The 27456-nt window shown below is 50.8% G+C and overlaps 1 protein-coding gene and 1 long non-coding RNA gene across 2 annotated transcripts in view; one reads left to right on the top strand and one right to left on the bottom strand.

Moving 5' to 3' along the window:
• Positions 1-27086, bottom strand: part of LOC144934279 (uncharacterized) — a 115955-nt gene extending 88869 nt beyond the window's left edge. The window contains exons 1-2 of the mRNA XM_078859959.1: positions 26171-27086; positions 21284-21356 (exon numbers count right to left, since the gene is read on the bottom strand). Of these exons, the coding sequence (XP_078716085.1) occupies positions 21284-21356; positions 26171-26494 (397 nt within the window). The 5' untranslated portion in view covers positions 26495-27086. The remainder of the gene's footprint in view (positions 1-21283; positions 21357-26170) is intronic.
• On the top strand, positions 1416-16220 carry LOC144934076 (uncharacterized). Its single transcript, XR_013637127.1, has 3 exons — positions 1416-1487; positions 2209-2254; positions 16179-16220. It is a non-coding gene; the product is annotated as an uncharacterized LOC144934076 (long non-coding RNA).
• Positions 27087-27456: the final 370 nt, after the last annotated feature.

The raw sequence follows: 27456 nt of genomic DNA, 5'->3' as shown, positions 1-27456 counted from the left end.
TTCCACCCTGCTCTCCCACCCAATGAACCTACTCTCTCTCTCTCTGCCCCTTGCTCTCCTCTCCAATCCCTCTCCTCCCCCACAGAGCATGTCAGAGGCCAGCAGGTGCTGCCCACTGGGGGGGGGGGGGGGTGACCACAGGGCTGAGAGAACACGCTGCCTCGTTTGTGTAAATGTTATTTTGGCAGCAAGTAGAGATGGACCAGTTCCCGGCACCCACTCAGCAAAAAAACCTCTCCCCGCCCATCAACCCCCAACCCTCCTCCCACCCCAAACGCTGGTCCTATTCTGTCTCTGCCAGGGCTCTTGGTTTCCCCTGCCCCCTCCACACCCCAGCTGCCCCTGCATCTCGTCATCTCTGCCATCTTCCCGGCTCCTTCACCCCCCTTGCCCACCCCCTACCCCCGTTGACCCTCATCCTTCGTCCCTGCTGCCATCTCACGGAGCTCCCCTCCCCACTGCGACTGTGTTTCCCATTCTCTCCTTCCGTCCAAGGGGGGATTTTTTTTCATTCCCTTCTGTCCCGAGTGACGGGTTGACAGCCGGGCTTACTGCTGTCACGCAGCTGACGGGGCGCGCCGGGTGTCGTCTGTGCGACCGTCGGCCCGAGCCGGTGCCAAGGCGAACAAAAGGGCCTTTTGCTCAGCACGGCAAAAAAAACAACAACGCGCATACCTGCCAGCGGAGCCGTCCGGCACAATAGCGTCGACACGTAGCGACGCGATGGCCACGAGACGCGGGACGCGGCGAGGTGCCAGAGTCCGCCGGAGTGAAATACCACGGCACGGGACGCGCGGAAGAGAACCAAAAAAAAAACACGAATTCTCCACGTAGCCACCGAGGCTGGTCGAGCGCTGTTTGGTAGCTTAGCGGAGCACAATGCAGAACGGATTTTACGCGACTTATGAAAATGCGACCGCACCTTGCGACGTTGTACACCTACACGAGCACACACGCATATGCACACACGACCACAATCAAACACAATGGCCCCCAGTATTGCCTTAACAGACTGTTGGGCCGAGTACTGTTAGCAAGTTCCTTTCACGGTCGGCATGAAACACAACGAGACGGTGTGGCCAAAATCACACCGCACCACACTAGGTACTAATTTGAGGCTGAGTTGCTCTGAGGGAAGCTCAGGACTGGTTCATATATATATACGCTTCTCGTATTGGTCGCGAGTGGGAATCCAACTCGGGTTGCCAGGTTTGCGGAGTGCGCTAACCACTGCGCCACCAACAACGGCAACCGACATTCGCCACTGGTGTTGGTGATGTCACCACGGCGCTTGTGCCAGGTTGGCACTGCACCACTGACCACACACACACACACACAAGATCCCCCGTGAAGCTTTAACAGACTGTTGGGGCAAGTGCTGTTAGCGAGCACCTATGAAGGCCGGCACGGCACACGAGGGGATGGGTGGCCAACACCACGCTGACCGCCTTCGTCTCCCCAGCGGCGATGTATACACACCGCACCAGGTACTCATTTAAGGCTGAGTCTACCTAGGGGAGGCCGAGGACCGGTTCAGATAATCGTCACAGGTGCTGGCCGTGAGCGGGAATCAAACTTGGGGCTTTGAACTCGTAGCGCAGCCCGCTAACCGCTACACTACACATACACACGTGTGGACATACATAAATGGAAATGTCCTCATTTCTGTACAGCACCTTATAGAGGCAGATGCATTTAGACGCTCTATAGATCTATATGGTCATTTGACATTGAATGTTTTACCTCTATACGAAGTTGAATTCAGTCAGGCAGCCGACAAGTGGCACTGTGCTCTGTGCATCGCGCGATGAGACCTGTCATCTAACTTCGATTCCCACCCAGGGCTAACACCAGTGGTGAACAACATCTGAACCGGTACTCCTCCACTAATCCATACTGACCAGCAAAGCTAAAGTATGGTCAACCAACCTCCACGGCCAATACAGAGTCGGGGAGACCTCCATCCAGTGGTGGATTGACGCAGGCCGTCAATTATAATTTGCCATTTTAACTAATAACCCTCGCTGTCGTACGCTCTTCCGTTCGCTTAATTTACAGGGTGCAACCGTAACTGTAGAGTGAAATGGTGTTTCTGTGCATGTTGCTAATATACTGCTTCTCCGGTCGCCTCGATGTACAAGTGCTGGTTACGTATCTTGGGGAAGGTTTAGAGCCACCAGCCTTACGCCGTGCTCTCTTCTTCTGCAGGGATCTCGGACGCGCCACTCCTCAACAGCGGACGCAGCATTACGCCGTAGGTCACTCCATCTGCGTCTGCCTTGCATACTTTGAGGAGAAAGCCCTCAACCTGTGTCCCGATATCTCAGGATAGATGTGTAATGAGAGCCTATGTCCGGCTCACGTGGTGATCGGCTCTGCCGGTCCTGCTCTACAGCCAATGGGGGGAGAGCCTGGGAGCATGGCCCTGGCGTGATCGAGGGATGTCAGCTAGGGTGATTGGTTCTGCTGGTCTTGGCCTCAGCCAATGGGAAGACAAGTCAGGGGCGTGGTCCCGGGAGTTGATGGGGAATCTGGAACATTCAGCGCAGGCTATTAAGGATTGGCTGGAGCGTACCACGTGACCCAGGCATTAAATAAGGGAAGAGCCGAGGGACACGTGGTCAGACGAGGAACGAAGAGAGAGAGGGGCCACGCGCGAGCGGGGCTCCGAGTGCCACGTGGCGGTGCGTCTCTTGCGATCTGTCTGCCCACTTCCCGTTGCCTTCCAGCAACGGGGAGTGCTTGTGAACTTAAATAAGTAAATAAAAGGACCGATTCCACAAGCCGTCTCCAAGAGTATTATTACAGATGGATCGACCCTTGGAGAGGGTTACTGTGCTCAGTTGTATATACCAATACCCAGTGACGTCACCACGGCACCTGTGCCAGGCCAGGTGCACTTTGAGGCCACGTGAAGTGTCGAAGGATCGCTGACAGGAGGTCATGGGACAGACCTGTGCATGTCCCATGTTGTACTTATATACACATACACTTTGCATATCAACTTAAATTGAGCGTTTGCAACATATGCTTTGTCTACGGGGCTTCTTCATATTATTATTTCAGGAGGGACCCAGCCAAGTCTTCGAAAGAAGGAAGCGATGTTGCTGCTGTGCGTAATCCCAATTGAGTAATTTGCGGGTGATTATTCAGCGTTGGGATGTGTGTCTAGTACGAGTTAGCAAACCCACGCAGAACAGGGGGAGAACAGAAAAGCTCCACACAAAAAGTTGCCCGTGGTGGGAATTGAACACAGGACCTTTGTGCTGTTGCCACTGCAACCACTCTGCTGCCACGATTAAAAAATAAAAATTCATATTAAGAAAAATTATGTTGCTATTCCATCCAGAACAGAGTGATTATTCTCTGGTTACAATTAGTGTTTTTTTTTTTAAAGCGCAAGATAAATCAGGCAAGCATAATGTGCTTGCAAGTACAGCCGATATCTAACTTGGCACTCTCTGCTGTAATAACAAAAGATACCATACACTGAGATAAATGCGAAACTCTGCCCGCATTGTAATTACGCTATTTGTAATCCCAATCTGTGCTGGGAGCAGCCATTATGGCCAGGCCCCCAAAAGGCCGTCCTCCGTCTCACTGTGACGCAGCCCCCCCTACCACCCCCCTCCTCCTCGTCTCTCCAGACACCACAAACGCAATTCACACTGTGTGCGAGGGCAACCCGGCATCGCTGCCTCCCCGCTTGGGGAGATCACTGTCCTTGAATCAGCCTGGCCGTGGTGAGCTACTTCCAAGCAGAGTTAGCGCCCTTCACTCTGCACCTTGCAAGTGTCTCTCAGCCGCCACTGCCTGCATTCTCAGGGTAATAAAAACAAGGGCGCTTAAGCATAGCCCCGGCTCTGATGTATAATCTGGGATTGACTAACCACAGATTACACGGGCAGACAAAAAGCCTCCGTGGCCGCCCAAAGTGAAAAGGTCCTGGCTCACGGACAGGGCTCTTAATTATTCCAGTGTTTGTACGAAGTGCCCATTATAAAAGGTCTACATTTAAACATTTTTTACTCACGAAATAACGTGAACTATTCCAGGCACTGCGCACAAGTGAAAACACATTTTTCTCAGCACTAAAAAGCGCTCATTTGAGCACAATTTCTGCTGTGGAGGTCTGATAACATCGTTCATCTTTCCGTGCAATTTTTCCATCTATCATTCAGGCCTGGTTTATACAATGGGGGAAAATGGGCTAAATGCTCCATTTAACTTCGCAACGATAAAGCGGGGGGATTGTGGAATGCATTATAGCCACGGCGAGCGCATATCCAGGCCACTGGCCTTCCGTGGAAAATACAACTATCGCTTGGCTTTAACTAAATTGACCATGCTATTCAAAACGATTAAAATACTTCTTTGTTATTCTACATGGACAACCTTTAAGTGCTGGACACTTTCCTATCATTTGTCAAATCGCGTATCTATAATCCGCGCGGCGATGTTGGAACACACGATATACTCAGAGGATTGTCAGAGCGAAACACAATCACTGAAACGGTCGTATATAAAAAAAAAACTTCCCGTCGCGGGTAAAGTAATTAGCCTGCGCGGGACGTGGCAACACATGGCGGCTGCGTGGCCACAGTCCGTGTGTATTGCTGGTCAAGTGTTTTTTTTTTCTTTTTAGGAATCGCCGAGAACCGTTCATCTTTACATTTCCGTTTTCATATTGACAAACGAGCTGTGCCAGAACAGCGAGCGGGCACTTGGGCGCACGGCTAATATCATCTGTCCTACCTGTACGGGGATAGTGTTGGCCCCTCGCACGCGTGACTTTTCTCTGGGGTGCTCCGGTTTCCGCCCGCATGTATAATGAGGACGCATTAATTGGCCGAAAACGTCTTAATCTGTACACGCGCCGCTGTGTGTTGCAGACTGTGCAGAGACGTCCAATGGAACCGCATAAATGCCACTCGTCCTAATTTTTTTAAGGGGGCGGCGGTTAAAGCGGTTACGCCACTTGAGCATGATTGCTTAATTATCCCACGTAATGTGGTCTCACAGCCAAAAGTGATCTTTTTTTATCAGACCATTTTCTTGTTTGGAAAGAGTCCGGCCATTATGTTGTTTCTTGAAAAGATAGATTTGACATCGGACATTAATTTGACTAATGGCACTGAAATGTAGCCATGACATCTGAAGGCAATTACGGCACCACCGGTACCACACTGCATAAATCAAGATAAACAAACACAATTAATTGCTGTGTGGACGTGTGGATTGATTGATGGGAGGATAGATTACATTGGAAAGACAAACCACCCCCCTTCTCCCCCTCCAACAACAACAAAAACAAAAACCTCTCCCGCTTTGTCTCAGCGGGTCCCACATCACCGCCATAGCCGCCGCGCTCACCGCGTATGCCACGGCACAGCTGCCGCGTGTCTCCGGCAACTCTCTGTGGCCGTGGCGGCCGCCACAGCAAGCGGCAGTCACGGTGGCACGGGGGTTGGCGGGGCAAGGGTTGAAGCTCACAAACACGGGGCGCCGGACAACACAGACGACGCGTGTGCGCGCGCTCGCGCCGAGACTGGCAGGCCGCATTTTTACACAAGAATAACACAAACATACTTGGTTTGGACACGGGGAAAATGTTAAAAGGTTAGAAAAATATAAACACGGGCCATGGCAATGGGTCTTTCAAAAGAAGGCCATTCACATCAGCGAGGGCATTAAATTAGTATGTGTCAACGCACGCAAATAGCATTGGCCGATGAAGCATGGGTGACCACGGTTACATAATAAGCTGACTGCCTCTAAGTCTATCCCTACCCGTGCGAGACACAGAAAGTCCTCCGGGTTTCATCCTTTGGAAACAGCACAACCCGTGTGTGAGCAATGCCAAGCGACACCAATGGGAACCCTATTGGTATCCTCCACACCCCAATTGCCTGGGGAGACGTTAGGAATTTTGAGCCCCCAGCAGTATCCAATTGTGGTGCCACCGGACACACAATTGATATAAAATGGACACAAACTCACTGCGTGCACATAGCCCCAAGGGGCAGAGGGGCACAGTTCCAAAAATTAGGCAACCTCAGGTATTTTTTTTGAATCATTAAATACACATATATCATGTCATTTTAAAGGTAATTATCTATATGTTTGGGAAATATGGATTTTAGAAATGCCTTATTGACAAGTACACAAACCTCAATGCGCGATCACCAACCCCAGGGTGGAAAAAAGTCAGTCCCTTTGACACCATTTATGAGCACTTATCCCCTGCCAAGCAAAGGTGGACAAGTTATCTGCATTACAATCCTAATTGGTTGTCACTCTGAGCCCAAGCAATGAAAAAAAAAACACCTTCATGATGATGATGCGAATGATTATCCACATCTTTAAAGAAAAAAAAGTGCCTGAAACGACTTCCGGAAGAGAATTGGGCCCAGGGCGAGACAGCCTCGACTCGCCAATTTCCTCACAGCATCATCCTCTGCTGCTGCTGCCGTCTGCTGCCTGCCCACTTACGTGTGTCCCCTCCGCGATTCCCTCACCCCCTTTCCCCACCGTCGGGCGAATTCCAATGGGCGTTTGCAACTCGATTCCAAATGATGGACACTCATCATCCACTTATCGGCGTGTTTACAAACAAGCACTGGGGGGGCTTGCGAGTGCTCCGCCAATGGGGCGCCTTTCAACCGGCGCGTTTACAAACAAAGACCTCCCTGCACAATAAACTCCTTCGCATTCTTCGCGATGAACAGATCCATCTGGTGCAACCGGTCTTATCCGTGCGATTTTTTTTGCTTCATCAACGCAATCGTCGTGAGTCGTGATCGATCCACTGCTCAAAAAAGCCCCCCTTCCTCCCTTTCCCCCACCACTTCTCACGATCCTTTAGATGCAACGATGCCACGCAGCACCTGCACACGATCAAAGTTCACTGCTCCACCTCAGTGGACGCCCTCTCAGATTCGTTCCGTTCCTTGGCTGCAGCTCCGTTATTACCCTTGACCATCGGCCGTCATCCCTTCCCGCCACCCAAGTCCGTTGACCGAGATTCAACGTTTGCTGCATTGAAACCATAAGACGAGATCATTTTTTTGAAACCAAAGCAACCCGATCAGCACAGTTGGCTACGTACGGTGCGAAAGAAGTTCAACGTACATAAAAAGCCCCATGTAAAATTGGCTTGCGTTCTTTAAAAATGTTTATAACTTTTAAGAAGTACGATTTTAGTTATCTCGCTTTAAATTTCGATTTAAAGCTTTCGTGACTGCAGGGATTCATCTTCTTGGTTCTTTCGGTAAAGTCAGTTTATATATAAGCTCCTAGCTTGGTAGTGTCTCATTCTTCACCTGAAGACGGCTGCTTGCGTTGTAGCCGAAACGTCGTGAGAATTATTTCATTTTATTATGTTTTATTTTTATTATTTTATTACTTCCCTTCTACGTGACTTTACCGAAAGAACCAAGAAGATATCTCGCTTTAGTTTACACAAAATGTTGCTTGGCAAAACCCACGGGCACCATAGTGGCTGGCTGATGTCAGTGCCGCTAATAAACACTGGAGCGAAGTTATGTAATACTACCCTAACAAATACGCGTTCCGTTGCAATCAGCGAAACAATCAGGGTCATGCCGAATACAGCCGCTACTATATTTAACTTGGTGACGTACGGACTTGATTGTTTCCCCTAATACGAACAATACGTCTAATAAAACTGAACAATAATGTAATAAACCACCAGTGAAACGGATGCCTCGTCTCTGCATAACATCTAGTGGTGGCGGTGGTGCAGCGGTGAGCACGCTGGTAGCAAGCACACTGCCCTCTGTGCCAGATGATCCGACATTAATTCTGGGCCACGGCTAACATCAGTGCCAAGTGATGTCTCAAGCAGTCCTGGGTGGGCCCCCCTGTCGCCAACCAGCGCTGTCCAGCACGGTTAAGTATGGTCGAACAAACCCCCAGAACTGACGCGATGTGCGGAGTCGTTCATCTGGCAGTGGATTGACAAAGGGCTATAACATATCAGTGAATTCATATTTAGCATAGCACAGATAAGTATGCACGTACGAGACTACGCAGAGATGTACAATGGCTAGTAGATGAACGGATAAGAAAGCACGTGTTTCCGCACACTCCATAACCATTGTGCAAGGAGTATATACGTAAACACTTCAGGAAACGTTTTCGCTGAACCTCGTTTGAAATATGGCGTCGCCTCTCAATAATCCGACTTCCCTCCAACGGTAACGGCACTGGCAACCCCCCCCCCCCCAGTGTGGGTGGGACCCCTACCCTCTTCCTGTTAAGCCAGGAGATAGTGTTTACAATAAAACCTCGGGGGGGGGGGGTGGAAGCGATACTCAAGGCAACACCCACACACCATAAAACAACTAGGGCCACACAAGCAGGCGCGGGTTGCTGCTTTGGCCAGAGCGTGTCACGGCAGAGTTCACCTGGCAAATTGGGCTTCGTCTTCTCCGACGTTAGAAGAGATCCCAGGATGTATGACGGGAAAGGGGAATATCTCACAGTGAAGAACTGCACGTAAATGCGTTGAGTGAGTGGTTTATTTTTCACGGCTTAATTTCTCGCTCAAAATATGCCAAAAAAGCTGCGACCACCGTGCACAGTATGCCGAGGACACAATAGGGCGAGATGGATGTGGCGTGCCAAGATAATTCCCACAACGGCGTTCTAGAATGTTCCGGATGAAATTAAGCAGTGGGGTGTGTTATTACGCAACTGACAAAAACCGGGACTTTTAATGTCTGTCCCGGGATGACTTACAGATTCCCCAAGACAGCAGCAGCAGCGGCGGCCACCTCAACGAGAGAACGATCCGGGAGGGGAAGTGGGGGGGGGGGGAAAGGTGGTGGACCCTAGCTGACAAACGTGTTCCAACGGACCTTGCGCGCCGGTGCGAACGCACCCACGAGCGAGCGCTGCCTGGCCCTGCCGTTCGATGAGGGCCGATGAAAAGGCCGCACCGCTCTGCGGAGGTGCGCTAATGCCAGATTAGCGCAGACAAAGCCTCGGCGCGGCCGGGCTGATCCGTACAAAAAAAAATGCAACTACCCTTCCCCGTGACCCAACGTGCACTCCTTCTATTTATCCATTTAAAAACCTATTACTTTTCTTAAAAGAGGGGAACATTAGCAGGCTCAGGATTTGACCCAAAAAAAAAAAAATCTGCAACAAAAAATCCCACGTTCTTAAAGGCTCCGCCGAGTACCAACAAAAGTAGAAAATTGAAAACAGAGATGTGGCAGGATCTGCACAACGGAGCAACACGGCAGAACTCTGGGAACTCTCGTTACATCTGTTTCACGTCAGGACAGCTGGGCCCAATGGGCCTCCCAGGATCCCTGATATTAAAAAAAAAGTCAGAATTAAGCTCGCCATAAATACGGCAATCATTTTCTCACTCTTTACGTACTGCCATTGCGAAATGCAACACAATACCCGCCGCTGCGTCATAACACCCGCGTGACTCTGGGATAAGCAATCGATTAGCAAACATGAATAAAGCCACATGTTAGTCCATCAGGTTACAAAGCCTTATGGACTAACGTTTCACACGAAAATGTTATTTTATTTAATGTTTCCATAGGGAAACAAATACTTGCGTATTTAAAAATATACACTATTAGTAATGATCTAATCACCCACAATTGACTACGAAAGAAAATTTAACATTTACTGCATTACACTTTAAAGTACAAGGAAAGAGGATGCACGGCTAATGCTAAAGAAAACGTTTCATAACTTGGAGGAACCATTCTAAGACTCCATTCTTTATCTTTTAACTGTTTAAATATTTTCAAGAAAATGTTCTGTTATCGCAGACATAGCTTTAAGGCTATTCCCCTGAGCCAGCCAGACAGCTATTCACAAGAAGCCAAACTAAACGGAAGGAGGAAGGTCGGGTGGGTCCTGACCTTAACGACCCTCGGCCCTGACCTAGACTATCTCCTACATCGGCTCCTTGGAGATTCTAAACACTCAGAGGCCAAATCCTGTCACCCGTGGGGGCTGGGGGATGAGAGGGGAAGGGCGGTGGAGAGCGTCCATTGTGTGAGAACGGCGTGCACATTAATTTTTTAAAAGCAAATTTATTTCTCTCGCAACAGCAACAAACGTCGCCTCAACTTGACGTCCCGATCGGGCGTGTGCTTAACGGCAGCGGCGCAGGATCGCGTGGAGGGGATGGCGATGCCATGGGAAAGCTTTCATCCAGCAGTTGATACACAAACGGCTGATGATGATAAGTACTTCCCGGTGTCTACAACGCCGTGGATGATTCTGTGACCGTTCAACAGACTTTCCCGTGAGACACTGACGGCACCAGTGGGATCATCACCACAGCCATCGTGTACTCCGCTGGGCCGCATAACCACACACCGACGACGACCCTTCGCGAATTTTATAAGTGTTTATACATGTACACATTAATATTTTATAATGCCACGCACATCTGGTGTATTTATATGCGGGTTTTATTTCAAAGGAATCTATTTAAAAGGTTTAGACATTAAAGGTTTCGTTATAAAAAGGTTGAGATATACATGGTTTCACTTTGCTCGGCTGAGCAAAGTGGAGTAACGAAGCCGCTGCCAAAACGACACTTCACCTAATACTTTCCTTGAGCAAGGTACAACTTGAAATAATGCATCCCACATTTTCAGTCTTCAACGACAACAACGACAACTAAATGACCACTTGTTTGAGGGAACAGCAGAAGATGTTTGCAAAAGAGAAAACGTCTGAAATAACGGTGTTGCTATCGAGTGTGCAGGCGGTGCAACTGCAACAGAGGCGTGTGGGCTTGAGTAGCAGAGGCACCGGGCACCATGGAGATGGTGGATAGGGGACCCCATTAAATTCCTTGCACCAGGGCCCAAGCCAACCACTCTACGCCACGGGGCTGAACACGACACTGCTGCATGTACCAGAGCAACTTGGGAATGGATGTGACCGACATATTAAAAAATAAGAGGAATGGTTTCTGCAGTGGAGGTTCGGTGACGGAGGAGAATAATAACAATGTGTTACTGAGCCTGCACCGTTGAGGATTTGAAGTCAGGTGGCCAGCACCATTATTAATTTGGTTAAATTCAACTTATTCCAGCTCAGAGAATTAAAAAAGCAGCCTAATTGAGATGAAGACGATTGCTTGTGTTGCGATCGAAACGTCGTGATATTTTTTTTTATTTTTCTATCTACGTGGCTTTACCGAAAGACCCATAGAATATGTATTCCTGCAGTCACGAAAGCTTTAATTCAAGATTTAATTGAGATGCCTTTAAATTTATTTTAGTAACTGCCAGATGGTGGTGACTATGCACGCCTGCATGCTGTGGAGGTGAGAGCTGGTGGATCACACAAATCACGTGACACTCCCTTCCCATGGGTGTCATGGTACAGTGCCTGACTTTCCAGAAGGTGGTCCAGAAAAATGTGGACTACCACCTGTTCCATCTGTATGGGATAGAGCGTTGCCCCCTTGCTCTCGTTAGTTTTTTTTTCCGGGTACTCCGGTTTTCTCAGTTGGCTGATAACACCTGAATATATAGACAACCACAAAACTTGGCCAATTGTTGACACCGGCTCAGTCTGACTGCTGCCATCCCACTTGTCTTTGGCTCCTCCTTGTATGTATGTACGTTTAACTTCTTTGGCACCGTATGTAGCCAACCGATCGAAACGACCGCTTGGGTTGCGATCGAAACGTCGTGATATTTTTATTATTTTTATTCACCTTATGTTGATTTTTATAATTTTATTGTTATTATTTTTTCTTCTATCTACGTGACTTTACCGAAAGAACCATAGAATATGAATTCCTGCAGTCACGAAAGTTTTAAGTCAAAATGCAAACTTATTTTTATTACTTTTATTATTACTATTGTAACTTCCGGGGTCATTCCTTGCCATGATGCGATGTAAACATCGCGAGCTGTGGAGTTCCACATTTTAAATTTATTCATCTCTATGGCACGATCCGAATACAACTTCAGGGAGTTAAGCAGATAAGAGAAATGCTGCGCTTCAGGCCAACAGCGCAATTGGCCAACCCAACGGAGCAGTAGAATTTGTTTTCTTAGTTGAAGAAATATTTTAATCCCCCCTTTATCACGAATAAAAGCTGGCAAAAGCAAACAGAGTTTGACAGCGACGCAAGCATTAAAATGCGATGGCTTATACAATGTACTCCGTAATCTAAACCCGTTCATCTTTTGAGCCAGACCTGGTCCACGGACGGGGCAGGCGTTTCCCGCGGAGTGCGAACGTCTGACATGCATTTTGTTTTGGCAAAATCCTCATCGCACCTTCTCAAGCCGCTCGCGGTTTTGCAATGCTTTTGGCTCCCAGTCATTCGGAGGGAAATTTGTTTTTGATCAGCGGCACGCTGCATTGAAATCACCGAAAATTGGGCGATTTCTAAAATGAGCAAAAAAACACCCGCACACACACACCACACAAAGGGTCCGGAATGTTTAACCTTTTAGGGATGGCAGTGATTTTCTCTAAGCGTTATTCTGTAAGCAGTTAACAATTACCTCTAATTAGGATGTAAGGAGCCAGTAACAGAGAGCCCAATTAACATTAGCGTTGCTCCTTTGACATTGCAGATAATTACCGGTTGTGCTATACACACAATTTATTAAACGCTTCCTTCAAAATATTTTCTCCTTGGCGATGTCCTGTACGGTTCGGCGTGAAACCCAACAGCTTCGGAATGCACGCACAACGCAAACAAGCGGCCCCCGCACGACACGACACGCGGTCCCGCCTTGCTGGCCCGGTGAGGGCCTGCTCGGCTACTCGACCTCCAAGGGGTCGTAACAAAAACATCTAATCAAGGGCCAAAAACCGTTCCACCAGTTGAGTGGGAGGGCTTCTGAAAAAAATAAAAAAAATTCCCAACGTGATGCGGAGGAATTACTGCGGCTCTCGAATAGGATTTAAAGCTTTTAATGTTTGCGCACAGTCGTAGCCAGTTGTCAAGACGTCTGGTCTTTCACAGCAGGCCGGTCCGCGGGAACATTCGTGAGACAATTTGCCGCAACACGTGCGCCACGATGTGAACGCGCGGCGCTCGCGTTTCATTGAGCCGGCTCTCAAATGAAGATTGACCTCTTCTGCCGACGAGCACACCTGGGTGAGAAAGGTCACCGGTGTCTATCTACCAAGAGCCACAATGCACCTTTACTCATTCACAGCTCAGCAGGGGCCACACACAAAGGAACAGTAAAATAGAGATTTCTTGTTTGAATTATATCCCCCCCCCTCCTCCTTGATATTTGATCATCATAACAGATGCGCTCGATGGTTCTGGTAACAATGCCGAAGTTAACGCCATCAGGAGCTCCCACTGCGCTGGAATTTTTATAGGAGCCACTTATTTTTGGATCATTACAAATGAACCTCGGGCCGGGGGAGGGGGAGAGACCCTGAGAGGGAGGGGGCCCGGCAACCACGCCGCGTGCGTGCGCGGGGGGAGCGGTGGCACTGTGGCTAGCGCAACACACTCCGAACCCGGCGACTCAAGATCGATTGGCGTTCACAGCCAATATCGGTGACAAATAAATACATTAACCGGTCCTGGGCCTCGCTTAGATCGTCTCAGCCTTAAAACGATTACCCGGTATGATGTGTATAAACATCAGCACTGGGGATACAAAGACGGATGGGCGTGGTGTTACAGCTAATCTGGCTGTGACGGTCCCACCTGATGACGGAGACTTGTGTTGCCTCCGAAACGTCGTGATTTTTGTTTTTATTTTATTTTACTTTCTGCGTGGCTTTACCGAAAGAACCTAAGAAGGTGGTGTTGGCCACCGACCTCCATCGAGTGCCTTGGCGGCCTTCATAGGGGCTCGCAAACAGCACTATCCCCAAAAGTCCTGCTCAAAGCTATACTGGGGCATCTTTGTCTTTCTGTGGTTGGGAGCCGAGCGGGAGGTGGGGGTGGAGGGGGGGGGGAGCTGTATTCACAAGGGACCCCAGCTAACCCGCGGACGCCGTGGCTCTGACCAATTCACAACGGGCGGCAAAGTGTGTCGACGAGCGAGCAGCAATCGCCAACACGGGTGTGGGTTTTGCCGTTTGTTAAAGCAATGCATGAGTTGACACGGCGGGCCGGTAGCGTGACTGATGTCGGTTCGCGCGTGGCTGTGCGCACAAGGCATCGTGTGTGATTATTGTGCCGTTAAGCATGCCTTGGAATAATCTCGAAAGTTATGGGCCAGTGAAATTGATTGCCCCAATTCAAGGGCTTGAAATCTTAAACTCTATTTGTAGCAATTTCCTTGCGATTATTACGCGGCCATATTTGCTCCGGGTGTTCAATCATTGTTTTCTCTCTCCTATTCAAAGCAAACGCAATTTTCCCATCATCACAGTAGTTTAAGAAAATATTAATTAAAACGACACGCTTTTATCCACGGGGGTCTCAGAAGGATCGATGTTGCATTGTGGTTCTTGCGGTAAAGTCACGTTGGTAGAAAAATAAAAAAAACGGCTGTTTTGTACAGGGTAAGGTAATCAGAGTACCAGGTGGAAAGTCACCACGTGTGAGGATATAACAAAGCTCCGCACACGACACAGATGGGTTCGTGAATCCACTTGATGTACCGCCATCTCCCTAGAGCACGGTCGCTCAGCGCAAGCTCGCAGGCCGAAAACGCCGATGGGCTAAGAACAGCAGCGCTATCGAAGGTGTAATAATACATTTCACGGTCATGCTGCCACTTTGTTGGCACTGGTGCACAAGCACATTTAACAAAAAACACAACACACTCGTCAACGATACTGCTTCAAAAAGAAAAAATATTTTGGGTAATCAGGTGACGTTTTGGGCAACGGCCATTCTCCACAGAAGATATGGATGTGTCACATCGCTTCATGGTCTAAACCAGGGGTGGGGAACGTCCGGCCCGCGGGCCGTACGAGGCCCGCAAAATCATTTGGTGTGGCCCTGCCAAGGCAACCGCAGGCGGGACTCGAAATTCAATAAATCTGGGAGCAAACCTGGAAAAGCAGTTGAGAGTAGCAACATCATCAATACCAGCTAACATCACACGCCTCACCAAAGAGAAGCAGTTCCAGCCATCGCATTAGGGATGAGTTAATTAAATGTTTGACCAAATATAACAGGCTAATTTTTAAGTTGATCATTTTGTATGGCCCGCGAATGATGTTGTAAACATCAAAATGGCCCTTGGCAGAAGAAAGGTTCCCCAACCCCTGGTCTAAACAAACGTACTAAACAGACCGCTCGGCGACACAACAGGGGCGTGACGATGGTCAAGCGTGCCTTTTGCTCTGTCGCCCTCCACACGACGAACCCCGCGTGATTGACACTCAACGAAAATTACAAGCGGTCCTGCAGCGTCAAACAAAAAGGGGTGACCACTTAACGAGACCCACAGGATCCGTACGGCATCTCTGGATGAGGATGGTTTGGGAGTGGAAATGTGGTGTGAATTAAGGGGCCAGGGTTGATGTAAGAGGGGGCAGCGGGGAGCCGTGAGAGAAAGTAAGCTAAACTAAAACTAAACTATTTTATATTTTACTAGGTAAGGACCATTCAGCCATATAGCTCTTTTTCAGAAGCGATCTGGCTATCACAAATGATAGCTCAACAAGTGGCTTATCATTTGGAAATGTAAAGCAGTCAAATACTCTAAACGCGTGATGTTGATTCTAAATGTGGAGCGGAATAACCGGAGGACCCGGAGAAAAATCCACGCGACCACGGGGAAGAGAGACACGCAAACTCCAAATATACAGCAGGCACAAGGGCGGAGATCGAATCCACGACCTCCTGTATACCAGGCGACCTCCTGTATACCAGGCGAGGTGGTTAACATATCGGTGGCGAGATGGTTGACCACCTCGCCTCGGTAACTCCGCCCGAATAGCAGTGCAGTGGGGGACATCACTGCCGCGGCTCACTCCACCTTCCCAGGTCCACGGTCATTCGATAACGGTACTCGTTGCAACAACAACAGCAACAGTAACAACAGCAACCCCACCACGGCAAGGTCAACGAGCCGCACATTGTATTGCTTGGGAACCGTGAAAATGTGAATAATGCCTCGTTACATAGAAGTGTGTGGAGGGGGGGGGGTGTGGGAACGGCCACGTGACGAAACCTTCCCCCCCCCCCACTCCCTTCTTCTCACCTCCTCCAACAGGCATCCGAGGTGTCCCCCAAAGAAGGAGGAGGGACAGTCGTGCAGGGGACGTGGTGGGGGGGGGAGGGGGGGTCGGCGCGGGCACGTCAGGGGGCGCCAAATTGGATGGGGACTTTCGGAGGAGCAGATGCGACTTTCGGCAGGGCAAACTCGCACGTGGGGGGGGGGTTGTGAGCGGTGCGGTTGCGTTGTTCGTGCGCGCGGGGGGTGGAGAGGGGGGGGGCACCCATCACACCGGGCCGCCAACGGCTGCTGTACATTTCACTTCGAGCGGGTTTGGCTGGGAACTCTACGCCGCATCCACTGGGAGGCGAAATGAGAATGGAGAGATCTGTTGGGCGTGACAGTGACGTGATGCGGTGGCGATTATGTGGTGGCTGCGCGATAACTTATTTTGGGGGGTAATGGTGGGGGGGGGGTAAACACAACAGCGACTGACAAATCTGCTCACCCCGCGGCTTAGTCACCCCGGCAAGCTCCTCCCCTCCCCCCTGCTGCGTCTCCCAACACCACAACCCGCCCCATCTCCCTCGTCTTTTCTCAGCAACCCCCCGCACCCCCGCCCCCCAAAGCCCATCAAGCAGTGCGAAGTGACTGCGCGCGCGGATTACACACAACGAAGCGCGTGGGGAGGGGTGGAGGTAGCGGTGTTGGTGGGAAGGGGGCTCTCGCCTGGCTTGAAATCTAAAGCAAACATTTACTCTGGACCTAAACCCACCGTGACGGGATGCAGATCGCTGGCGCAGATCCCCTCGCTCACCTCTGCACCCCGCAGCAGCAGCAGCAGCAGACGCAGCGCGACTCATTCATTTGGTTCAGGATAACGGGTCCCCCTCCCTTGACATCCAACCCTGCGGTGTAGCGTGCTTGGAGTGGGCCCTGGCGTACGGAATGAAAAGGGCCCCCCCCCCTGTCCAATGACCCCCCCACTCCCCCAGCCACTCCCTTCCTAGCCCGGTGTCATCTCCCTGCCCGCACCCTGGGCTTGTGGGCCCTGGTGCAGTTGTACCGCCTGCACACTCGAAAGCGAAGCCACTGCTGGAAGTTGCGTGGCTACGCCGTCTCGTTTGTTTTGATTCAAGTTGTTGTCTGTCCCCTTTGCACAGTGACGTTCGCTCCTCGAATGTAGTCATCGACATTGGCATCGCCCGGCATGCGCGTGCGTGCATCATGAAAAATAGCGGTGCGCCTAAGAATCGGTTATAATCGAATAATCGATTAGGGCAGCGTCTTGTTTCGAACTATTGCTGCACGCACTTAAATTAACGAAATTAACTCCACATCAACGCAGCCAGTAACAAACAATGAAAAAAATTCGACAACAAACGACGGACAGATGCAAGCGGTAATCACGGGCTGATCAGGAGTCAGCCAAGGAATGTCAACAGGCGATTTTTCTCAATACAACAGTGATCGCCCAATATTCAAATAAGACGGGTCTGGGAAAATCGAATGGGCTGGCAGCATCAAAACTTACGCCCCCCCCCCCCCCCTATTGAAAACGGAATGCCACTACAGCCAAACACGAACGGTGCCCACCCTTTTCCTGCACTGGCAAGGGCCGGAGAAATGGTCTCTGGCCCGGGCCCTGGGCAGGGCGAGCGAGGGAGTCGCGTTACCGGCAGCCCCCCACCGCCCGTTCGTCACAACCCCGCGGGTATTTTTAACCCCTTCAAGGGGGCTGCAAGGACCAGCGCGCGCGCGCGTGCACACGTGTTCGCTATCTCTCTCTCACACACACACACACACATGTACTATCACACACGTGTTCGCTCTGGCACACACACTTGTACGTGGGTGTGTTTGTTCGCTCTCACACACATGTACTATCACACACGTGTTCGCTCTGGCACACACACTTACACGTGGGTGTGTTTGTTCGCTTTCACACACACACACATGTACTATCACACACGTGTTCGCTCTGGCACACACACTTGTACGTGGGTGTGTTTGTTCGCTTTCACACACACACACATGTATAATCACACACGTGTTCGCTCTGGCACACACACTTGTACGTGGGTGTGTTTGTTCGCTTTCACACACACACACATGTATAATCACACACGTGTTCGCTCTGGCACACACACTTGTACGTGGGGGTGTTTGTTCGTTCTCACATATACACGCGCACACGAAGACGTACAAACACACCCGCGCGCACGCGTTCTCTCACACCCACATGAACAGCCGCATTTACACACCTATTCTCTTTCACGCAAAGACAAAGATGTAGCCTTAACAGACTGTTGGAGCAAGTGCTGTTGGCGAGCACCTATGAAGGCCGGCACGGCACACAAGGGGGTGGGTGGCCAGCAACACGCCCGGCCACCTTTGTCTCCCTAGTGGCGATGTTTTACACACTGCACCAAAGTACTATTTAAGGCTGAGACGACCGAGGAGAATCCCAGGACCGGTTCAGATATTCCTCACTGATGTTGACCGTGAGCGGGAAACGAACACGGTTTCGCCGAGTTCCTAAAACGCAGTGCGCTAACCACTGCGCCACCGCTCATCACTACGCACCAACGCACACACGTTGTGCGTGCAGTCCGCACACGCGCCTTTCGATTGAGTCATTAGCGCGACTCACCGCTACTTCGGGGCAATAGGAAGCCGCCTGTCAATGCTTACGCCAACTAATCGACGTCGCATTCTCGCTCCCAAGCCTCGCCCTCCCGTTGTTATTATTGTTTTATTATTATTATTATTAAAATAGGCGTCCGCCATTGTATTATTATTATTCACGTGGGTATTTCAGACACTTTCAGCTCCCCACTTACTCTGGCGCTCAGCGGTGCCGAGTCTGTGCGGGGGTGGTGTTTTTTTTTGACTGCCGTTGTAATTGTGTCTGCGGCGCGCGAATGAATGCCCAAGGTGAAGTTTATGGAGTTCGTCTCACAGCAATGACTGTCATCATTGTTCGGGCACAACAATGCGCGAGAGGAGACGTTGACTGTGGCATGCGGCTCAGGCGCGACGCTTCGTGGGCTTCCCCATTGTGCGAAGGGGTTCGTCTGCCTGAACTCGAGCGGCGGCGAGCGTCGCGCGCAGAAAACTCCGCGGCTATTTAAAGGGGATCGGAGGGGGCCTCCCCCCTCCCCACCCGCCCCACTCCTCCTCCAAGCCCGGGATCCTGTTTACAAATCGGGTTCCTGGAAGCGCTGGAAATTGTAACCTCCTCCAACCACACTCCCCAACCCTCCCGCGCGGCTCCTCTGGTGTCCGACCGTCCCTGCATTTTACGCAATAATCTCCTATTGATGGTGATAATAATACGGCAAAGGAGCAGCCCTGCCAATTGCTTTGCTCCTGTTACTGATGATGAAAGGGCGTCATCACTAATGGGGCGCTGAGAGCCCCGCAATGCTCCCCTTACATCGATACCGTCTTAGGAATAAGGTAAAGGTGCAGCCCTGCAATGTCTCGCAAACGCCAGTGCTGGTGAAAAAGCCTCCCGGAGAGGGAGTTTAATAAAGCCCCACTATAGGGTACTTAGCCTACTCTTTGGCCGACGCTTTTACGCTGGAAGAGGTTGGAATACCCACAATGTGCCCCACCACACGCGATCTGATGAGCATCTAACTGTGGTGCACCCATTTGTATCGCTGGGTAAACAAAATCGTGGGTGAGGATTCGGTTTATAAAACGGGCCTATTACTTAAGCTGCCACGCCGGGAGATCTAAATGGTGACCTCTGATTTACAGGCCCGATGTGCGAACAACTCTACCACGGTAGCATCCTATTAACCACAAGACTGCCAAATAATTGGACAGAAGACCTCCGCTCTGAGCCTAAAGTCTATTTTTAAGAAGGTTCTGCTACATTGAGATATTTGGCCAATTCCACCAATGAGTGTTTGGCTTCGTGTTGGAGGAAACAGATCCCGGAGAAAACCCAGCACCACGCTGCATACAAGGTGGTGACACTCAGCACTGCCACACGCCGCATCCCGATGACTACAACACGTGGCAGGCAATGATGCCCTTGGTGGTCACCCAGCCGTTCAGTAAAAATGTGAAATCTGGCCTCTCTGAGTGGAGTTTTGTTTGAATGAGTGTGTGTGTAACCCATCACTGGAGCCCGACTCAATGAGGAGGCAAGGGAGAAAGTTTCCATGTCCTCACAAGCTGCGCACCCCCTCCCACCCAACTCTCCTGACCCCAGCCACCACCACCTCCTCCTCCCCCCCGTAGTCTCCTACACAAAGCTGATAAAGTACCGAGTGAGTGAGCGACCCCGCCTCCCCGCTCTTCCCCTTGTCAGAAGCATCATTGTGCTGCGGAGAGACGCGCTTCGCCCAACGCGTGGACCGCGAGTTCCCCAAGGCGCAACTCAAAAAACATATCCACCACTCAGCGCATGGATCAAAATTGTACGTACATACAGATGTACAGCCACGTGTGCATCTACTGCTGGATGATACCCTCCCCCGAGCCGCACAGGCCGTGCGGGTTGTTCGCACACGAAGGTGTGGGTGTGGTCATTAACACACATGGCCGTCTTTGTCTCTCTCCGGTGCCGGTGTGGAAACACCGCAGACAGCTGCTCTTCTTTGAAGGTCGAGGTCGATCGTGGAGTGGCCCCAGGACCGGTTCAGACACCACGCGCCAATGATTTTAGCAGTGGCCGGGAATCGAGCGCGGGTCACCGGTTCGTAACCACAGTTCGCGAAGCACTGCGGCCCTACTACGACACGCTCCGATGTCGTCTTCTTCTTCTTTAGACTGTCGCAGCCACGTGCTGTTAGCGAGCGCCTATCGCGCCAGGTGTGGCACGCAAAACGGCTGTTGAGAATGGGTCACATCCGCAGCTGCAGTGATGATGCTGCAAGACCACAATGCTGATACTGTATCAGTTACGCATTTTAGGTCGAGGCGACCTGGCGGAAGTCCCTTGCCAAATGAACACACGAAGAGCCCATGGGTGCACACAATTCTCCAACCACTTTGCCAGCGCCAACCTCGACGCACGCCCAAAGACGAATATCCCGCGTTTATCCCTTGTTGGGCTAAGAGGACTGTTAGCGAGCACCTATTAATAGGCGCGCAGTCACGCATGCCACACACACATACACAGGGCGAACACCCCCTCCGTTTACCTGGGGGGCACGAACAGAGCTTGGTCGATGTCTCCCTCGCTCTCCGAAGGCGCGGGAGTTCCTCCTCCAGCCTCTGCACACACGGGGACGCGCACACCACCGGTCGTCATTCATCATCACGCGCTCACCATCGTCGCCATCATCGCCATGAGTACATCGTTAGGGCAAGTCCTCGTTTAACGCGGTTCCTGAAAAACGCGTTCAGCGAAAACAATTTCCCCATCAATGATGCAACGATCTAGTTTGGCGAGATACGATGTACTACGCACACGCGGTGAGATGGCGGTACAAATAACCGAGGGTACGCCGTGGCGTTAATGTATCATTCCGCGTCCTGTATCACACATCTCAGTCGTGCAGCGCAAGAAAGTAGTTCGTCGTTGACCGCTCAGAAACGCGTTGTGCGAAAAGTGTCCCCTCGTGGAAGAACCGCCTTATAGCGAAAACGCGTTGTGTGAACACGCATTAAGCGAGGTCTTGCCATATAAGCATCATCGCCACGTCCATACCGTCATGACAGCGCACGTACCACGTGCACACTTGACATCTTAACATCAGCAAAGCGTGCGCGCCCCATTAGCAATTAACACCAAAGTGAGCGTGCGCAATTAACTAGCGCACCGTGCATGTGGGCATCATCGTTACACGTTTCTGAATTGCAATTCAAAAGACAGAATCGAAACATGGTGCACCTATGCCCACCTACACCGTTCCACATTCTTCGTTTTGTTTAATTTGTTGCGCGGGATTTTTTTCCCTCCCTCTCTCTCTCTTTGGTGAAACCATCGCTCTCGCCCCCCACCCCTCCCAACCCCCCACAAAGATTTGAAGCGATCGAATTGCACGGCTCCTGCCCTTCCTCCGGCTGCTCCTCCATGGCGAAGGTCATCGTAGCGGCTCTGCGCCCCCCCCCCCCCCCCGAGACGCGGGGAGCTCAACGAGACGGCGGAGGTCTCCATAGGAGCCGCGGGATCTTTGCGAGGGGCTCTCGATGAACATTGTTTACACGTCACGCTCATTAAGCGAGACACGCGAGAGCGCATTGAAATATAAACGCGCGCGTCCATTCACCGCGGCTTGAACACGGTCCCCTCCTGATAGATTACTCAACTGTGCCGCGACCTCTTTTGCCGTGGCGTGTGACTCGCGGATCTAGAGTCGAACTGGGTTCGCGCTAAGTGTGGGGAAATTCTCTCTCCCTCCCCCCTCCCCAACTGCAGTACTCGTGACCTCGCAACCTTCGCTGTACATACGCAAGTACGGACGAATTGCCTGTCCACTACTGGGTGACGTCCTTCCCACGCCGTGTGGATCGTGGAGGTTGTTTGACTAGACTTCACCACGCTGGTCAGTGCAGGTTGGTAAGGGGGGGTTATCTATACCTGCCTTAATCATAATCTCAAAACCTGAATGGCCAAAATTTCATTCCCCCCCCCTCCCCCCACCAAAAAAAACAAACACCGAGGTTTTAAGAAGGCGTTAAACCAAACTCGTCCCCGAGGGGATTCTCATCTCCGTTAGAGACCCACAGTCAGCGGCGACAACTCCGCGGCCGGCCACCAGACAATAGAACGGACGACTACTTTTGACTTCTCCCAAAGTGATACCGACATTTTATCGATCTCGGATCGATGATGAGCTGAAATGGCTCCCGACCCGGGAAGTTAACTGGACGCCTATTTGATTGCGAGACGAACGCGCTCACCACCGCACCGCCACCCCATGATTTTGCGAACGAGACCCGGATTCGTGCATCGACGTGTGCGGCGCGAATGGACCTTCCGAGCTGATTGATAAATGGCTAATGTCTTTTATTTACCCAGCAAAGCTTCCATGAGTCTGAAGATTCGTTTTATTTTTTAGGAGGATTAAATTACATTGAGATGTTTGGCCATTTACATTCAGTAAAGTTTGGCTCGGTGTAGGAAAAAAACCCGGTGTGTTCGGAGAAAACCCATCACGCATCCAGAAAGTTAACACTTACACCCGAGCACCGTTAGATTTAATAATCGATTCCTGTTCTACTACCTCTCCAGGCCACCTCGCAGCCCAAGCCGACAAACTGAATCTACTACTCCCATCCGCGTAATAACCAGGCTCAAAAAATCCTGCTCAGCTTCGAGCGATCCCACGATATTGGGCGGGTGCATTTGGAGTGTTTTTCTTGGCAGCTGGATAAGGGGAACATTTGCGGACAGTGATGAACGGGTCCCGTTATTACCCGGGGCCGTTATTACCGTGTTGTGACGAGCAAACTTTAATACCCCAATGCTTCTGTGGATACTTTGGCTGCATTCAAACCGTTGTTCCTCCCACAAACGTTGCTCCGCTTGCCTCCGATGTGGCCGGATGAATGTGTTCAAGATGCGATTTCTACAAGCGAGCGCTTCGCAAACAGAATGGTACGTTTTAAAATTTTATTTAAAGCTTTCGTGACTGCATGGATTCATATTCTTGGTTCTCTCGGTAAAGTCACGTAAAAGGCAAATAATAAAATAATATTTTTAAATTCTCTTTTTCTTATTTTATTATTTCCCTTCGACTTTACCGAAAGAACCAAGAATAAGAATCGCACGTGTATTAATCCTGCGTATGCACTGAGTGAAGGTCAGATAATTCGCGTTTTTTGACATTTGAGTGGCAATCAGTCATTTTAATATATGTAGTTAATAAAGCCAGTTACGCGATAGCCTATTATCTTGCGACAAAGGTTACTGAACATTATTCATTGGCCGTTATTGGCCATGTAACAGAATCGGAACCACATGGGCTAACGTTTTGGGAAACGGGACCTCTTCAAATCCCAGAAGCAAGGGGAATTGCCCGAAACGTCAGCCTATTGCATCACGTTATATTTAGAAGCAGATGTAATGAGGACACTGCTTGTCTACCACAGGGAAAAGCAGCTTATTTCAGTGGCATTACAATTGAACATCGTGTAGAGTTGAAAAATTTTTCTTTTTAAGGTTAAGTAACTGGAATTTTTAACCAACTTTTCTCAATGAAACGTGAACGCGTTTTACAGCTCATGGGCATCTTCATAAAAATCGGACGATCGTCAATAATGCCAACAACGGTGAGATAAACTCCTCCACCTATAAAGGACCGTTGCCCGAAACGTCGCCTATTAAATATGGTTTTCCCCTTTCAGACCACGGTGTTATTGACGAATGTGTTATTGACGAATGTGTTCAGTCTTTGTCGTCGTTAACTGTGCTTGTGCACCACTGCCATTGCAGAAGCAGCAGCAACATCATCCATAAATCAACCGGTTTTAACCCTTTAAGCTCAGACGCGCGCGGGTTTAATGCCGACCAAAGGTTCCGATTCAACCAACGTCAATTCAGGCGCACGTGTCGCAGTCGACCAAGATGAACTCATTCAACAATAACTAAACTTCTTCCCAACATCATCCCGCCCGACTCATTACTCCCCCCGCCCCACCACCCCCCCCTTCGCCTTTGAGTACTCGCACGACTGATTTGCATTCGAATGTGGAATGCTGTGTATACGGCGCGGTTGCGGAAACAATGAGGCGGTTATTAAACTGTCTAATTGATTGCTTAATTAATCATGTCATGTCGCCAGCGATTTGGAGGTCGCGCCTACACGCAGTCGATTCTATTGATTGGCACGCGGAGGTTTATTATCGCGTGTGTGTTATCCATAGCATGCATGCGGCCGAAGTGCAGGTAAGTGCTGAACTGCAAACTGCATTTGTGAATGTCTACAAGGTAACGGTTTTGACACCATATACAAAGCCAATGAATGACCCCCCCCCCCCCCCCCCCCCCCCGTATAGCCTTAACAGACTGTTGGGGCAAGTGCTGTTAGCGAGGACCGATGATGATCGACATGGAACACAAGGGGGTGGGTGGCCAGCACCACGCCCGACCGCCTTTGTCTCCCTAGTGGCGATGTTTACACACCACGCCATATAGTAATTTGAGGCTGAGTTGACCTACAGGAGGCCCAGGACCGGTTCAGATAGCCGACACACGAGCACTCGCACATTTAAGTGCAAGCTGCAAGTCTCAAGACGCGTCCCCATGGCAAATTGTATTGTGTTCGCTGCGACTCGTACACACACACACACGTGCAGCCTTATTAGTCAAGCACGTGGGGAGTATGGTATTATCCAGCGTGGCGGAACTCCTCATTATTGGAAGCATTTATAATAGTTACCCTTCATTACCCTAATCATTGTCACTACCCTTCAGCATCATCATCAGCATCACGTTCATCGTCGTATTTGTCCAATGTCCATCACAAATCACGAAGGTCACTCTTCATCATCGCCATTATCAATCACTATGTATTCATCATCGACAACACAAGCAGACGATTTGCTTCCATCACTTAACTGTCCCTCTGTATAAAACTATTCTAAACGACACAGCCCAGCAACCACGCGCCACTTCCAAGGGCGTGCATCATTGCAGCAGCAATGGTTCTACACAAGTAAAGTCTGGATCGGTTTCGACATTCAGGGTCTCATCCACATAGTTCGGCTTGCTTGACCCCCCCCCCTCTCTCTCCGTGTTAGATATGGGTCCCAGGATCGACTCAAAACTACATCATGCAAAATACAAAACAAGCATTCGCGTCGTTGTGTAGAACATAGCAAAATAGATACGCACACAATACGTCTCGCGTATCTGTCCGTTATTTTTACACATCCCATCAGCCAAACGGCCTTCTGGGAGTGCATTATTTCTATCATCGTAATTCATCAATCAGCAGGGGGGCTTAAGAGCACGAGCCACACAGCGACGAGCGGGCAGCCTGCGAGATGGGTGGCGAGGTGCGATAGGAGGCGGCGGGGGGGGGGGGGGGGGGGGGGGGGGGGGGGAGCCGTGAGAAGAGCCGCTTGCTGCGTGAAGTTACCCGATTGAGAAGCGCCTCGAGTCGCGGCTCGAAGACGCCGTCCCAATGCTGCTGCTGCATCACCGCGGCGGACCCGGCCGCGGGCAGGGCGCCGAGGCTGCGCTCCAAGGCGCTCACCCGGCCCCCCAGAGTCTCGCTGCGCGCGAACAGCGCCACGCACGCGGCCGCGAGAATCGCCCACGACAGCGCGAGCACGAAGTGCGTCGGGGACTGCGGGGAGCATGGGCCGCCAGCCGAGGAGGCGAGGGGACAGGCGGGTCCCTTGGAGTTTCCCTTGGAGGATCCCTCGGAGGATCCTCTACTCGTCGTCCGTGCTGCTTCCATGGCGTGCGAAGGGGAGGGGGGGGAAGACGGAGGCGTGGATGAGTCGAAGTCCCTGCGTGGTGTCTTATGCTTCTTCTCCGCGTGCGTCGCGACGTCTCTCCGCTCAACGCGAGTTCATCCCACGCTCGCTCGCTCGCTCCTCTCTCCGCGTTGAAGTTCCCCCTTCTACTTCCCCGTCCTCCTCCACAATACGGCGAGGTGACGAGAGCCGTGAAGGCGACGGCCGCTCTGCAGAAGCAGTCGGGCTCGCGTGTCGCCGCCGCCGCCGCAGCAGCCGCAACCACTGCCACTGCCACCGGTTCAAATCAATTCGCTCCCCCAAGTTGACGGCGCGTAATGCAGCTCGCTCCTCCGCTCGCGCGAGCCGGCAATGGGAGCGTTCGCCTCTCAACACTCCGTCACTGCCGCTACTTGCTGCTGTTGCTGCTGCTGTTGCTGCTGCTGTATGAGTAGTATTAGTCGTTGTTACACGTGCTGTGCTGTCCGTCCCGTGCGCCGCTACCTGAAACTTGGATGCTACTGCTCCATAGCGCGACTCGGCGCGTGAGGCAGACCTCAAATACCTCCCCTGCTTAGCATAATCTATGCGCGCCGCTTTACATATTTATTTTTAAAAGCCCCTGGCGGGTAGCGCTTATCCCTCCCTCCTCTTCTTCCTCTGGAAGTCGCGGCTTGCATCAAGACCCACAGTAAAGGAATCACATAGCACCTAAAACAGGGGGGGGGGGGAGGAGGGGTGAACAATCGTAAACTTTTATGAAGGAACGTTATTAGGAGAGGTTATTGCTGTTGATTGTTTGAACGCAAAATTGCCTGGGTACGATGCGAATCAAAGAGCCGCATTGCATAGCGCGTGTCTGCTGGTTCACCTGATTTGCTCGTATAATTCCGATACCGTGCAATCAATCGACAGTACGCGTCATTTATACAACTGTGAGGTTACTACAGAAACGATCAGAAAC

The sequence above is a fragment of the Lampetra fluviatilis genome, chromosome 9 (assembly GCF_964198595.1).
Source record: "Lampetra fluviatilis chromosome 9, kcLamFluv1.1, whole genome shotgun sequence".
NCBI lineage: Eukaryota > Metazoa > Chordata > Hyperoartia > Petromyzontiformes > Petromyzontidae > Lampetra > Lampetra fluviatilis.
This window is presented reverse-complemented; position numbering and strand designations above follow the sequence as displayed.